The sequence below is a fragment of the Stenella coeruleoalba genome (genome assembly GCF_951394435.1).
Source record: "Stenella coeruleoalba genome assembly, chromosome: 1".
Taxonomy (NCBI): Eukaryota; Metazoa; Chordata; class Mammalia; order Artiodactyla; family Delphinidae; genus Stenella; species Stenella coeruleoalba.
In genome coordinates, this window is record NC_137169.1 from 54,039,674 (window position 1) to 54,056,084 (window position 16,411).

The window sequence follows — 16,411 nt, forward strand, 5'->3', positions numbered from 1 at the left end:
GTACCTAGATTATTCATAACAGTGCATGACTTTAATATAATTTTGATCAAATATTTTAAAGTTCCTCTTGACCTGGTTCCAGCTAAGCTATCATTAAACAAATATTTCACCCAATAAATATTTATTGAGGGCCTACTATTTGCCAGATACTGTTCTATGCACCTGGGATATATCTGTGAACAAAACAGACAAAAATCCCTACTTTCTTAGCTTTCATTCTCAAGGTCAGACACTAATAATTAAATAAAAATAAGAAATTAAATAATGTGTTAGCAGGTAATAAAAGTCATGAAGGATACATAAAAGAGGATAAGGGAAGTTGGGGGTACTGGAGCTGGGGTTACAGGAGTAAGTGCAGGTTGCAGTTTTAAACAAGGATGTCAAGGTAGGCCTTGTTGAGGAGACACTTGAGTGGACTGGAGGAGGTGAGGGTTAGCCAAGTAGATATCTGGGAGAATAACATTCTAGACAGCCAGTGCCAAGGCCCTAAGATGGGAGTATGACTGATATGTTTAGGGAACAACAGAATGGCCAGTGTGGCCAGAGTGCAGTGGTCAATGTAGGAAGTAATAGGAGGTGAAGTTAAAGAGGTAACAGGCATGTAAATTATATAGGATCTTGTAGGCCATATTGGGAACTTTGGCTTTTATTCTGAAGGAAACGGGGAGCCATGGAAGGATTTTGAGGAAGACGCATGATCTGACTTGATGTGTTTTTTTTTTGTTTTGTTTATTTTTTATTTTTGGCTGCGTTGGGTCTTTGTTGCTGCACACAGGATTTCTCTCTAGTTGCAGCGAGCAGGGGCTACTCTTTGTTGCGGTGCATGGACTTCTCATTAAGGTGGCTTCTCTTTGTTGCAGAGCACGGGCTCCAGGGTGCGCGGGCTTCAGTAGTTGTGTCACGTGGGCTCAGTAGTTGTGGCGTGCGGGCTTAGTAGCTCCACAGCATGTGGGATCTTCCTGGACCAGGGATTGAAACGTGTGTCCCCTGCATTGGCAGGCGGATTCTGAACCACTGCACCACCAAGGAAGTCCCGTGACTTGATGTTTTAAAAGGATCACTTTGCTTATCAAATTATCCATGTTAAATATGTATAGTTAATTGTATATCAGTTATACCTCAATAAAGCTGTTAAAAAATAAAATGATCATTCTGGTGGCAGGTCAAGAACAGATTGTACAGAGCAAGGGTAGAAAACACAGAGACCATTTAGAAGGCAATCACCATTATCCAGGTTGAGAGATGGTGGCGATGGGGACCAAGATCGTAATAGTGGAAGAGGTGAGAAGTGGTCACTAGAGCCTGAATGTTTCCCAATGATTTGGATACAGCATGTGAGAGAAAGAGAAAAATCAAAGGTGTGTTCATGGATTTTGGCCTGGAACGGGAAGGATGGAGTGGCCATTGACTGAAATGGGGAAGACTGCAAGTGGAGCAGGATTACACTAGATGTGAACAAGGTGGGAGGTTCCCAAGTTCAGTGTTGGACGTGTCTTTGGACATCAAGTGGAGGTGTTGAGTTAGTATTTAAATACAAGTCTGGGTTGGATATATGAGTGGAGTCCAGAGAGAGACTGAGCCAGAGACATAAAATTAGTAATTTCTCAGTAGAGATGACATTTAAAGTCATGAGACTAGATGAGATAACCAAGGAAGTGAGTATAGACAGAGAAGAATACCAGAGACTGAGTTCTGGGCCACACAATATTAAGAGGCGGGCTTCCCTGGTGGTGCAGTGGTTGAGAGTCCACCTGCCGATACAGGGGACACGGGTTCGTGCCCCGGTCCGGGAGGATCCCACATGCTGCGGAGTGGCTGGGCCCGTGAGCCATGGCCCCTGAGCCTGTGTGTCCGGAGCCTGTGCTCCGCAATGGGAGAGGCCACAACAGTGAGAGGCCCGCATAACGCAAAAAAAAAAAAAAAAAAAAGGAAAAAAAAAATGAAAAGGCAACCTGTGGAATGGCAGAAAATATTTGTAAATCATGTATCTGATAAAGGGTTAATTATCCAAAATATATAATGAACTTACACAACTCAGTAGTAGAAAAAACAAATAATCCAAAGGACCTGAATAGATATTTTTCTAAAGAAGGCATACAGATGGCCAACAGGTACATGAGAAGGTGCTCAACATCACTAATCATTGGGGAAATGCAAATCAAAACCACAGTGAGATATCACCTCACACCTGTTAGAATGGCTCTTATCAAAAGGACAAGAGGGACTTCCCTGGTGGTGCAGTGGTTAAGAATCTGCCTGCCAATACAGAGGACATGGGTTCAAGCACTGATCTGAGAAGATCCCACATGCCACGGAGCAACTAAGCCCGTGCGCCACAACTACTGAGCCTGTGCTCTAGAGCCTGTGAGCCACAACTGCTGAGCCCAAGTGCCACAGCTACTGAAGCCTGCATGCCTAAAGCCCGTGCTCTGCAACAAGAGAAGCCACCGCAATGAGAAGCCCGCATACCGCAACGAAGAGTAGCCCCCACTCGCGCAACTAGAGAAAGCCCACACACAGCAACAAAGACCCAACGCAGCCAAAAATCAATCAATCAATCAATAAATTTATTAAAAAAAAAGACAAGAGATAACAAGTGCTGATGAGGATGTGGAGAAAAGAGAACCCTGTGCACTACTGGTGGGAATGTAAATTGGCGCAGTCACTATGGAAAACAGTATGGAGGTTTTTCAGAAAATTAAAAATAGAGCTACCATATGACCCAGCAATGTTTCTGAAGTAAATGAAATTACTGTCTTGAAGAGACATCTTTACCCCCTAGTTCTTCACAGCATTACTTGCAACAGCTGAGACATGGAAACATGGAAGTGCCTGTCAACAGATGAATACAGAAAGTGGCGTATTACTCCCCCCTCCAACACACACAAAGGAATATGATTCAGCCATAGAAAAGGAAGGAAATCCTGGGGACTTCCTTCCTCCAGTGGTTAAGACTCCACGTTTCCACTGCAGGGGGCACAGTTCCAATCCCTGGTTGGGGAAGCAAGATCCCACTGCCATGCTGTGGCGCGGCCAAAGAAAAAAAATGGAAGGACATTTGCAACAACATGGATGAACCTTGAGGGCATTATGCTAAATGAAGTAAGTCAGACAGAGAGAAAGACAAATACTGTATGAGCTCACTTAAATGAGGAATGTTAAGACATAGAAGCATTGAAACTAAACTCACAGGAACAGAGTAAGTTGGTGGTTGCCTGAGTTGGGGTGGCGGGGAAATGGGTGAAGGTGGTTAAAGAGTACAAACTTACAGTTATGAGATGAATAAGTTCTGGGGATCTAATGTGCAGCATACACTGTAGCTGGCTGTAGTTAGCAAAAGTTAACAAGTCCCCTACATACGAACCTTCAAGTTGCGAACTTTCAAGGATGCGAATGTGCATTCCTTCAGCGTCACGTGTGAGTGAAATTGCAGCTTGCCCTCTGTCTCCTGTTGCTGACGATCCTTCAGCTCTACCATCTCCCACCTTTGCTCCCTCCTCCAGTCAGTAACTCTTCTTGCCTGTTCACTCGATGCCAGCCCCTGGATGCCGGCTGTTGTACTGTACTACTGTACTTTTCAAGGTACTGTACTGTAAGATTAAAAATATTTTCCTTATTTTTTGTGTTTTTTTAATGTATTATTTGTGTGAAAAGTATTATAAACCTATTATAGTATGGTACTATATAGCCGATTGTGTTAGTTGGGTACCTAGGCTAACTTTGTTGGACCTAACAAACAAATCGGACTACAAACGCGCTCTCACTGTGGAACTTGTTCGTATGTAGGGGACTTACTGTATTGTATACTTGAAAGTTGCCAGGAGAGTAGATCTTAAAAGTTGTCACCACAGACACACACAAGGGCACACACACACACAAAAGGTAACTTTAAGTTGATGGATGTGTTACCTTATTGTGGTAATCATTTTGCAATATATACCTATATCATCACATTGTACACTTTGTTCACATTGTGCAATGTTATACGTCAGTTACATCTCAATAAAACTGGGGAAAAAAGGACATGATGTGATCAGTTGTATCAGATGCTGTTAATAGGTCAAATAAGATGAGGGTTAAGAATAGACTATTTGCCATAGTGAAATGGAAGTCACTGATGAAAAGTGACTTTTCTAGGTCACTTAGAAAAGGCTAGTGTTGGTAGAGTGATGCAGGGAAGAGCCTGACTGGGGTGGGTTTAAGACATAATGAGAAGAGAAGAATTGAAGATAAGTATAGATGATTCTTTAAAATATATATATATATATATATATATATATATATATTTAAGTATATTATATATATATATAAAATGGTGAAATACACTATTAGTACATTCACAATGTTGTATAACCACCACCACTGTCTACTTACAGAATATTTTCGTCACCCTAGAAGGAAACCCCGTACCCAGTAAGCAGTCATTCCCCGTTCTCCCCTTCCCCTAATCCTTGTAACCACTAATCTACTTTGTCTCTGTGGATTTGCCTGATTTGGATATTTCATATAAATGGACTCATAAAATATGTGGCCTTTTGTTTCTGACCTGTTTCACTTAGCATAATATTTTCAGAGTTCATCCATGTTGTACTATGTATTGGTACTTCATTTTTATGCCTGAATAATATTGCATCATATGGATATACTACATTTTGTTTGTCCATGCATCAGTTGATGGACATTTTGAGTTGTTTTCACCTTTTGGCTATTGGGAATAGTGCCACTATGAACATTCATGTATACGTTTTTGTTTGAACACTTGTTTTCAGTTCTCTTGGGTCTCCAGGAGTGGAATTTCTGGGTCATATAATAATTCTGTAAACTTACTGTGGAACCACCAAACTAATTTCCACAGTAGCTATCCCATTTTATATTGTCACCAGTAATTATAAGTGTTCCAATTTCTCTGCATCCTTGTCAGCACTTGTTATTGTCTGTTATTGTTTTTGCCATCCTAGTAGGTGTGAAGTAGTATCTCATTCTGGTTCTCATTTGCGTTTCTCTAAAGACTAATGATGTTGAGCATCTTTTTATGTCCTTGTTGGCAATATGTATATCCTCTTCAGAGAAATGCCTAATACTTAAATCCTTTGTCCAATTTTTAAGTGGTTGTTTCTCTTTCTTGTTGAGTTTTAGAAGTTCTTTATATATTCTGAATATTAAACCTTTATCAGATATATGATTAACAAATACTTTCTTCCATTCTTTGGATTTTCTTGATAGTGTTCTTTGATGCACAGAATTTTTAATTTGATGAAATCCAATTTATCTATTCTTTCTTTTGTTGCTTGTGCTTTTGATGTTGTATCTAACAAACTATTGCCAAATCCAAGGTAATATTTACCCTCATATTTCTTCTAAGAACTTATGGATTTAGCTCTTATATTTAGGTTTTTGATCCATTTTGAGTTGTTTTGTATATGGTGTGAGATAGGTAGGCAGTTCTTTAGATGAGTTTTGCCAAAAAGGAGAGCAGAGAAATTAAGCAATAACTGGTAGAGAAAGTGGGGTCAAAGAGGTTTGTTATTTGTTTTCAGATAGGAGAGATAATGGCATGGGAATGGTCAGTAAGAGGGAACATTGATGATACAGGAGAGGTAAGAGTTGCTGGAGCAGTGTCCTTCAGAGACAGAGGTGGAGTAGGATCTAGAGCACAAATGGAAGGATTGGCTGTGGACAGATGCATGAATCATGCATCTTAATAAAAAGAGGGAACACACTGTATCAGTACAGATGCTGGGAAGAGAGTAGATGTGATGCTGACATCTGTGAAAGTTCTCTTTTAATTGCTTTAGTTTTCTTATTGAAATGGAGGACAAAGTCATTAGGAAAGAGTGGGTTAGAGCTGTTCGGAATATGAGAAGAGAGGAGAAGGTGGAATTATCTTTGTAAGGAGACACAGAGTATGAACAGACTAGGGAAATATATACTAATTGCTGGACACTTGAATATCATGATCATGTATTTAAAGTGAGAATAGTTAGTGTGGGTAAATGTTTTCCTCCAGAGCAGTTGCTCAGTAAGGCCAGAGTAAGTGCAGGTGGAGAGTTGGGTATTTCCAGGTTTATGGTTTTGTCTAGTGAGGATAACTCATTTGCTTGGGATTTGAGATTGAATACATGGGAGTGATTATGATTGATCTTAGAATTTAACCTGGGTAAGAAGGGAAAAGGCCATTAAAATAGGCAAAGTGAAAATGTGCTAGGAACAATGGATCGAAGGTCTTGGGGGAGATTGTTGGAGTACTGAAAAGGTAGGAGATAGTAGTCAGAATGCAACTGATGAGTTGTGATTATGGAGGGCTTACAGTCTAGCATATGACCCTAAGTGCAGGACTGAAGATGAGATCACTAGAAGAGAAGAGTTCCAGCAAATGAGAGGTCTGGGTGTTGGAAGATCATCTATGTGTACGTTAAAATTGCCAAGAATTGAGATGAGTAGGGTTGTAGACAGTGACAGTGTGTAAGAAGTTGAAATTATTGAGTAATGAGTGAAGTGATCCTTGAGGCTGGTGGATGATAACAAAGATGAGGAATAATAGGGGATATACAGCCAGATGACAGGAGATTCAAAGCTGGAAATTGTTAAGGTGGGGAGAGGGAGAGTAGTGTGGAAGTACTGATGAAGAGCAAAGAGGTTATGTCCCTTCTCAGGGCCTTTAAATTGTTTGAAGGCTGTGGAAACAATAGCAGAACAGGCACAATGGACAGGGCAGAGGGGCAGCATTTTCCTTAGCGGGAGAGAACCAGGATTTGTTTTGAACAAGGTGGTGAAAGGAAGGGTTCAGAGAAGAGGTTGAGGTTGTAGGCGATTTTGCAGCTTGATTATAAATATTAAGTACCTAGAAGTTAAGGGCTGAGTTACATTCATCACTGCATTCCTTTCAGAGCAGTGCTTTTACATACTACATTTTCAATAAATGCTTATGTTCAGTAAATGAATACCGAATGATTAAGTGGGAAAGAATTAAGACCTAGAAACAGAAAATAATGTTTATTGAACACCTACTGTGTGCTTGTAATTAACAAAAATACATTCCAATTATAAAAGCATAAAGCAATGAAATTGAAAGTCCTCTAGTATTTTCTTTTAGTGCAGTAGTTTTCAATCAGTTTATAAACCTAGGCCTCCCATCTCGTACTCTAGCTGACATGAGGAAGAGTCATCCTTCTAAGAAAGGAGAATACTTAAACCTTTTAAAATAAGGAGACGAATAATAATAACAACAAAAATAATTATTCAACAACTACCACCATTAGTAAAAAGTTATTTTATTCTTGTTTTACTAAAAAATAAACACTAGATAATACTCACAGAAGAGTTCTTTCAACTACTTAACAATCCAAGGTATTGTTATTATTTCCATTTACACATAAGAAAAAGGTTAAATTAATCATTTGTTCAAAGTCAAACAGTAAGTAAGTGGCAGGGATGGGACTAGGTAGGACTTAAGTCTTCTGACTAGACCCTTCTTTTGGAGCATTGCCACAGTTGAATCCAGAAGGTAATGCAACCTGGGGTAGTACCAAGGAGGTCACAGAGCTTGGACCTATGACCCTACACAGCTTTCTGATAAAGCCAGTGGTTCCATCTACTGGTGTTATGCTTCCTCTTCCTACACTATTGTTCTTTTCATGTAGCCTCTTCCTACTCATTTTGTCCTTTTTTCTTTTATTCTACCATCATCAACCCTTTATAATTCTTCCTTGCCTCTGTTGTCCTCTCTGCAGTGGCAGATGATGATCCTGTCTTTTAGTTTTTAACTTAGCTGAGCATTATGTCATATGGAAGATCATAAAAAAGAAGTTTGAAAACCACTGTACCAAGTAGGATATTCATGTTTACCAAGTAGGATGAAATATGTGAAAAAGCTCTTTTTCTCTGAATGTTCAGTTCTGTTTGATCCTTTCTTTGAGCTGCGTTTGTATGATAGGGAAAAAATGTTTCATTAATGGATACTGGAAGTTTTCCAGTTATTATGAGGAGTTGACACCTTCTCTGTGTCTAGATTCATTTAGTTTGCATTGATAGTTATAAAAAACTGAATCAGTAGTCCCTATGGAGTATTTTGTGTGTGTGTGTATGTGTGTTTTTCTTACTACCTCAAAAATCAGACAGGTAAAATGTATTCATATTTTTACATATAAGCACTGAAATTATATTCTCTAAGATTAACATATTTTTCTTTGTCATTTTAGACCAGTCTGCTTAGTTTTAAGGGAAATTCCTTTTATGTCTACTTGGTTTTTACTTGTGTCAACATTTAGGTGAGTCAAACCAATTTCCAGTATAATATTTTCAGTGTAGTACTTATAAACTCATTTAAAACTTTTTTACAAAGTGATTATGGTTTGAATTGACAATTCTCTTTTTAACGTTTTTTCTGTTTTCCCATATAGTATGCTGCCTCTTCTATTGAAGGATGAACTCCTAATGCCCTCAGTTGTGACAGTGATAGCATTTTTCATAGCTTGTGCAACCTCCTTTTCAATATTTGAAAAGACTTCTGAAGAAGAACTGCAGTTGAAATCCTTTTCCATTTCTGTTAGGAAATATTTTCCATGTTTTACATTTCTTCCCAGAATTATACAACATTTGGTAAGTTGTTCAGTTTTTAAGATACTATTTTAAAAAAGTTATTATAATATCTTTTTTCTTTTATAGCATTTTTGAGATATAATTCCCATAAAATTCACCCATTTAAAGCATGCAACTCCGTGTTTTAAGTATGTACACAGAGTTTTACAACCATCCTCCTAACCTAGTTTTAGATTATTTTCCATCACCCCAAAAAGAAACCCTGTGTCCTTTAGCAGTCATTTCCCATTCCACCCTCACCCCTAACCTCAGCCTTGGACAGCCACCCAATTACTTTCAGTCTCCATAGATTTGCCTATTTGGACATTTCTTATAAATGGAATGCATTAGTCCCTTAGGGCTGATATAGCAAAATACCACATCAGATAGCTTAAACAACAGAAATTTATTTTCTCACAATTCTGGAGGCTAGAAGTCCAAGATCAGGGTGACATCAGCATTGGTTTCTGGTGAGGCCTGTCTTCCTGATTTGTAGGTGACCTTGCCGTCTCCTCATATGGCCTCTTGTGTGTGTGTGTGTGTGTGTGTGTGTGTGTGTGTGTGTGTGTGTGTGTGTGTGTGTGTGTGTAGAGAGAGAGAATTCTTTGGTGTCTTTTTCTCTTCTTATAAGGACATCAGTCCTATCAGATTAGGGCCCCAGCCTTAGGACTTCATTTAACCTTAATTTAATCTCATCTCTAAATGCAGTCACATTGGGGCTTAGGGCTTCAACATATGAATTTTGTGGGGACACAGTTCAGTCTGTAACATGGAATCATACACAATGTTGTCTTTGATGACTGGCCTCTTCCACTTAGCACATTTTTGATTTTCATCTGTGTGGTAGCACGTATCAATACTTCATTCCTTTTATTGCCAATTCCATTATATGGATATACCACATTTTGTTTATCTGTTCTTCAGTAGATGCTTGCTTCCACTGTTTGGCTGTTATAAATAATGCTGCCCTGAAGATTTGTGTATTAAGTTTACCAGTGCACATATGTTTTCATTTCCTTCAAGTATATACCTAGGAGTGGTAATTCTGTGTTTAACATTTTGAGAAACTGCCTGTCTTCCAAAGTGCTGCATGATTCTACATTCCCCCCAGCAATATATGAGGATTCCAATTTCTCCACATCCTTGACAGCACTGGTTATTGGCTTTTTTTTTATTATACCCCTCCATTATTATAGCCATACAAAGTGGGTGTGAAATGGTATCTCATTGTGGTTTTTGCATTTCCCTAGTGACTCCCTAGTGACTAATGATATTGAGTATCTTTTTTTTTTTTTTTTGAGTATCTTTTTGTAATTTCTTTGGAGAAATGCCTATTCAAGTCCGTCTCCCATTTTTTTTTTTTTTTTTGGCCACACTGCACGGGTTGTAGCACCTTACCTCCCCAACCAGGGATTGAACCCAGGCCCTTGGCATTGAGAGCATGGAGTCCTAACCACTGGGATGCCAGGGAATTCCCATCCTTTGTTCATTTTTAGTTGTCTTTTTTTTTTTTTGAATTGTAAGAGTTCTCTATACATTCTTGATACAGGTCTCTTACTAAATTGCAAATATTGTCCCCCATTCTGTGGGTTGCTCTTTGACTTTCTTGATGGTATTGTTTGTAGCACAAACGTTTTCATTTTTATGAAGTTTAATATATCTAGTATTTCTTTTGTTGTTTGTGCTTTTGGTGTCATATCTCAGAATCTGTATATAACCAAAGGTCATGAAGATTTACTCTGATGTTTTTTTTAAGAGTTTTATAATTTTAATTCTCTTTAGGACATTGATTCATTTCGAATTAATTTTTGTGTATGGTATGAGGTAGGAGTCCAACTTTATTCAGTTGTTCCAGCACCAATGAATTGTGTTTGCACCCTTGTAGAAAATCAACAGATCCTAAACGTAAGGGTTTATTTCTGGACTCTCAATTCTATTTCACTGATCTATATTATCCTTATGCTGCTACCACAGTCTTGATTACTGTGGTTTTATAGTTAGTTTTGGGATTGAAAATTGAGTCCTCTTAGTCCTCTAAAAAATTAGTCCTCTAACTAATTCATTTTCAAGATTGTTTTAGCTATTGTGTCCCTTGCATTTCCATATTCTTTTTAGGATCAGCTCATCAATTTCTCCGAAAAACAAGCTGAGATTTTGATAGGGGTTGCTTTGAATATGTATTTAAATTTGTGGAGTATTGCCATCTTAGCAAGATTTAGTCTTCCAAACCTATGAACATAGGATGTATTTCCATTTATTTATTCTTTAATTTCCTTCAACAATGTTCTGTAGTTTTCAATGTACAGGTCTCGCACTTCTTTTGTTAAATTCATTTCTAAGTATTTTATTCTTTACGCTTTTGTAAGTGGAATTTTCTTAATTTTGTTTTCATAATGTTCATTGCTACTGCATAAAAATACAATTGATTTTTTTATTCTGAACTTGTATTCTGTACTATGTTTTTAGTGAATTCCTTATGATCTTCTATATACAAGATCATGTCATCTGTAAATCATGATAGTTTTATGTCTTCCCTTTAAAACTGGATGCCTTTTATTTCTTTTCCTTGCTTAATTACCTGGCTAGACAGCTCCAGTACAGTGTTGACTACAACTGGCAAGAGTGGATATCTTCGTTTCTTCAGATTTTAGGGGAAATCATCCAGTCTTTCAACATTAACTATGATGTAGTTGTGGGATTTTTATAGATGGCCTTTATTTGGTTAGGGAGTTCTCTTCTGTTCCTAGTTTGAATGTTTTTTCATGAAAAGCTGTTGGATTTTGTCAAATGCTTTTCCTGTGTCTAACGATATTATGTGTTTTCCTTTATTCTATCAATATGGTATATTACATTGATTTTTGTATATTGAACTAACCTTGCATTCTTGGGATAAGTTCCACTTGATCATGGTATATAACCTTACTTATATGCCACTTGCTCGGGTTTGCTAGTATTTTGTAGAAGACGTTTGCATCTTATATTCATAGGGGATATTGGTCTGTAGTTTTCTTTTTGTGATGTCTTCGTATGGTTTTGTAAATCAGGCTTAGTACTTGCCTCATTGAATGAGTTAGGAAGTGTTCCTTTTCTACTTTTTGGAAGAGTTTACGAAGGACTGGTATTAGTTCTAGAAACATTTGGTATAATTTACCAGCGAAGCCATCCGCCTGTTCCTGGACCTTTCTTCGTGGGATCTTAAAGATGACTAATTCAGGAGAGAGGGATAAAATAGGAGTATGGCATTAACAGATACAAACTACCATACATAAAATAGAGGAGCAACAAGGATTTACTGTATAGCACAGGGAGCTATAGTCAATGTCTTGTAATAACCTATAATGGAAAAGAATCTGAAAAAACTATATATAACTGAATCTCTTTGCTCTACACCTGAAACTAACAATATTGTAAATCAACTGTACTTCAATTAAAAATGATTAATTCAATCTCTTGTTATAGGTCTATTCAGACTTTCTGTATTTCTTGACACAATTTCAGTGGTGTGTCTAAGAATTTGTCCATTTCATCTATGTTATCTAATTTGTTGGCATACAGTTGTTCATAATATTCCCTTATAATCCTTTTTATTTTTATGTATGGTAAGGAGTGATGTTCCTTTTTCATTCCTGACTTGGGAAATTTGTACCTTCTCTCTTGGCCTTGGTTAGTCTAGCTAAATTTTGATAGTTTCATTGATATTTTTGCAGAACCAACTTTTGGTCATTGATTTTCTCTCGTTTTTCTGTTTTCTATGTCACTGATTTTATATACCCTTTTTATATACCCTTTTATATACCCTTTTTTATATACCCTTTTTCATGCTTGGGTTTGGTTTACTCTTTTTTAAAAAAATATTTATGTATTTGCCTGCGCTGGGTCTTAGCTGTGGCACGTGGGATCTTTGTTGTGGTGTGTGGGGTATGTGGGATCTTTAGTTGCGGCATGCAGGATCTTCAGTTGCAACATGTGGACTCTTAGTTGTGGCACGTGGGATCTAGTTCCCTGACCAGGGATCGAACCTGGGTCCCCTGCATTGGGAGTGCAGAGTCTCAACCGGCAGACCACCAGGGAAGTCCCTGGTTTACTTTTTTACCTAGTTTCTTAAAGTTCAGGTGGTTGATTTTAGACCTTTCTTCCATTTTTATATAGTCATTCAAACCCATATATAACCCCTGTGCCATTCTTAAGCAGTATTCCATAAACTTTGAAATATATGTTTTTTAATTTAGTTAAAAATATAGTCCATTTCTTCTGATTTCTTCTTTGGCTCATGAATTATTTAGGCATTTGTTGTTCAGTTTCCAAATATTTGGGAATTTCCTTGACTACTTCATGTTTTTCTATTCTAATTTAATTCTAATGTACTTAGAGAACATACTTTGTATTATTTCAGTATTTTCAAATGTATTGACTTTGTTTTGTTAATTTCTCCTTCAGTTTTGAAGGGTATTTCTTTTAGCAATTTGAATATCGTCCATCCTACTGTCTTGTGGCATCCATATTTTCTGATAAGTCAATTGTTAATCTTATTGAGGATAGTTTATATACATACATACATACATATATATATATATATATATATATATATATATATATATATATATACACACACACACATACACACTTACTTTTAGGTGCTTATTAGATACCCAAGTGGAGATTTTAAGGAGAACTTGGATATATGAGTCTGGAGTTTAGGGGAGAGGTCCAGGCTGGAGACAGTAATTTGAGTCTTCAGTATATAGACGGTGACTAAAGTCACTGTGACTAAAGTCATCACTGGATGAGCTCACCAAAGGTGTGATCATACATTGAGAAGGAACCAGCGAAGTTGTCTGAGAAAGATTAACTAGTGAGGTGGGAGGAAACCAGGAGAGTATGATGTCATGGAAGCCAAAGGAAGGGTTTCAAGATGGCAGTGATGTATTATTTCAAATGCTGCTGAGAGATCAAATAAGGCAATAAGAATTGACCACTGGGTTTAGTTTAGTGGAGGTCATCATGGATCTTTCATTGGAGTGATTGGAGTGAAAGCCTAGTTGGTGCAGGTTCACTAATGAAAGGGAGAATTGGACACAGCAAGTTATAGTTAACTCTTTTAGGAAACTTTTTTCTAAACAGGAGCAGACAAATGGGGTAATGGCTGGAGTTTGACACTGATTCAGGATCATAGTATCATGACATTTCATTCAGTCCCATATTTCTTAAGTTTGAAACTTTTGATGATTTCACTTCAGACATTTTCATTCGTCACTAAGATTGACTCATATTTTCCGTTTGGAGGATATTTGCAGCCTATTTATACCTGTTTGTAAGCCTTTTTGGCTTCCATCCTTCCCATTCTTCCATCTGGAATGATCACTGCATTACTCTCTTTACAGGTCTTACCAATTCTGTCATAATCTAGCCATTAAAGCATCTTTCAGGGTTCCATTTATGTCCCACTTCCTTCATGGAAGTCACTACTGTTTCTCACTGCTTGTTTTCTACATTTACTTAAGCAGCTTCCATGTCCTTGTCTGGCTGGTCCTTGTTTCACAGTCTACAGCTATATTGTCCAATATGGTAGACACTAGACACACGTGGATTTAAGCTTAGTAAAGTTAAAAATTCAGCTCCTCAGTTACAGCAGGCATATTTCAAATGCTCAGTAGCCGTTATGTGGTTAGCAGCTACTCTTTTGGAGTACACAGATATAGAACATTTCCATCATTGTAGAAAGTTCTATGGTGCGGTGCGCTGGTCTAGAGAAGGAAACTGACTGCTGCACAATTACAGTAAATGCAGTAATTATGTCTACTGCTTATCTTGGCATTTAATAAACTGTGACTCTGTGATTTTATTTCATTCATTCCCCTAAATTGGAAACTCTTCGAGGCCAGAGGACATTTTCTTTCACGTGCCCCACCATGCTTTACTATAGCACTGGCTCACTGAGTGTGTTCAGTGAATATGAAATGTAATTTTGCATTTTCTGTAGAAAACTTTTTCATAGATGAATTCTTAGATTAACTTAGAATTTTAGATCCTGTAGGACCCTGGAGCATGCCATGAATTTAACCCTGACTAGCAATATTATCTATTTCAGATACCTTTTTTCAGTGCTTGGGTGATAAGAAGTATTAGATAGGGGTTCTCAGGTTTTGGCTACACATGGGAATCACTTGGAGAGCCTACCCCAGAAGCTCTGATTTAATTGGTCTGGGATGTGGTCTGAGGATTGAGATTTTTTTAAAACCCCCAGATGACTCTTCCATACAGCCGAGGTTGAGATTCATTAGTAGAAGAGACTGAACCCCCAGCTCTCCCCTTCAATTCTGCTCATTTACAACTATAAATCAATGTTACCAGTACATTTAAATGTTATCTTTTATCCTATGCAGTAACATTTTTTTTTCCCTCCTTATAGTTTCTTATCTCAGTAATCACTATGGTCCTTCTGACACTGATGACTGTCACACTGGATCCTCCTCAGAAACTACCGGACTTATTTTCTGTATTGGTGTGTTTTGTATCCTGCTTAAACTTCCTGTTCTTCTTGGTATACTTCAACATTATAATCATGTGGGATTCCAAAAACGGAAGAAATCAGAAGAAAATCAACTAGCTATATGCCCAAAGAAATGTGAAAATGTTAATAGTGCTACAAGCTTTTGTGAAATTTTTGCCGTGTATAAAAAGAAATGATCATTTTGAGAATCATGGAATTATAGGAAAGGAGATGGTGAAAAGTCATTGTTGTCTACACAAAATAAATGTATGTGGGGACCAGAGCAATCAATGGAGGCTTTTATTTTCTAACTACTGGGTGGCCAAGAAATATTGTAGTTTTATTAAATTCACAGTTATTATTCAAATGGGAAAATAAGAGAAACATGTCCTTAATCTCAGTGTTTACTTAGGAAATGTACTCTGTAATTTGTTGTCTTGAAAAAAATCTGCAAATATAGTGAGTTTAATGGGAGAATTTAGCCCCTTATTTTTGAAGGAAATCACTAATTTTGGTATTCAGATTTAGTTTTCTTTACAGTTTAGAATGCTTTAGAAATTATATCTCAGGGATTAAATTTGTGATAATCTTTTATATTACTATGAGAAGGCAATTTAAACTATTTAAAGTTTGAACATGCCTCATTACATGTGCAAATTTGAATTTTTTTAGCAAGGCAGAGATTAAACTGTGTTCTTATTTATTTCCAAGAACTCTTGATTTCCCTGAATGCAATTAAACAATGAATTTTCCTAAATTTAAATCTAAGTGGTTTGAATGAAGTCTTTTTAATTACTTATGATCATTAGTTCTAAACTTTCAGGATCATTCTGTTTAAGTTAAGTGGCCTTATACTGGGTTCATCCTTCTGTTTTTCTTTGTTATGACATGGTTCAAGGTTACCAATGCCATATGCATTGATCCATATCATGCTTCATGTTAACGTAGCCCTGTTAATAACTATATATCACTCTATATTAGAAGAAGCCCATCTTTACTATAGTTCAGTTGGTAAAAATAATTTATTGTAGCCATGTTGTAGATTCTCATGTAAAGATATGTTTTCTTCAGTCTCTGTAATAAAAATAACCATTTCCCCATCAACCCATGTTTTTAATGAATATATTTCTTTAATAAGCCATTAAAGCATAATAACTAAGTGGTGGTATATTTTAAAACAATGCAAGCCAAACACATATACTCAAAGAAAATTTGGTTCTAGACACGGACACCTACAGGCTGATGCAACAAGGTATATGTTTTTAAGTCTGATAAAGGAAGTGGGTTTAGACAAAGCAAAAAATCAAGAAGTATTTCCTTCTCAAAGCAAATGTGCATAAAGAC

General features: G+C 37.2%; 1 protein-coding gene across 1 annotated transcript in view; it reads left to right on the forward strand.

Annotated features, from left to right (window-relative positions):
* Nucleotides 1-16,160, forward strand: part of ALG6 (ALG6 alpha-1,3-glucosyltransferase) — a 60,065-nt gene extending 43,905 nt beyond the window's left edge. Inside the window, exons 13-15 of the mRNA XM_079899493.1 lie at nt 8,199-8,267; nt 8,400-8,598; nt 14,987-16,160. Coding sequence (XP_079755619.1) covers nt 8,199-8,267; nt 8,400-8,598; nt 14,987-15,184 — 466 coding nt within the window. The 3' untranslated portion in view covers nt 15,185-16,160. The remainder of the gene's footprint in view (nt 1-8,198; nt 8,268-8,399; nt 8,599-14,986) is intronic.
* Nucleotides 16,161-16,411: the final 251 nt, after the last annotated feature.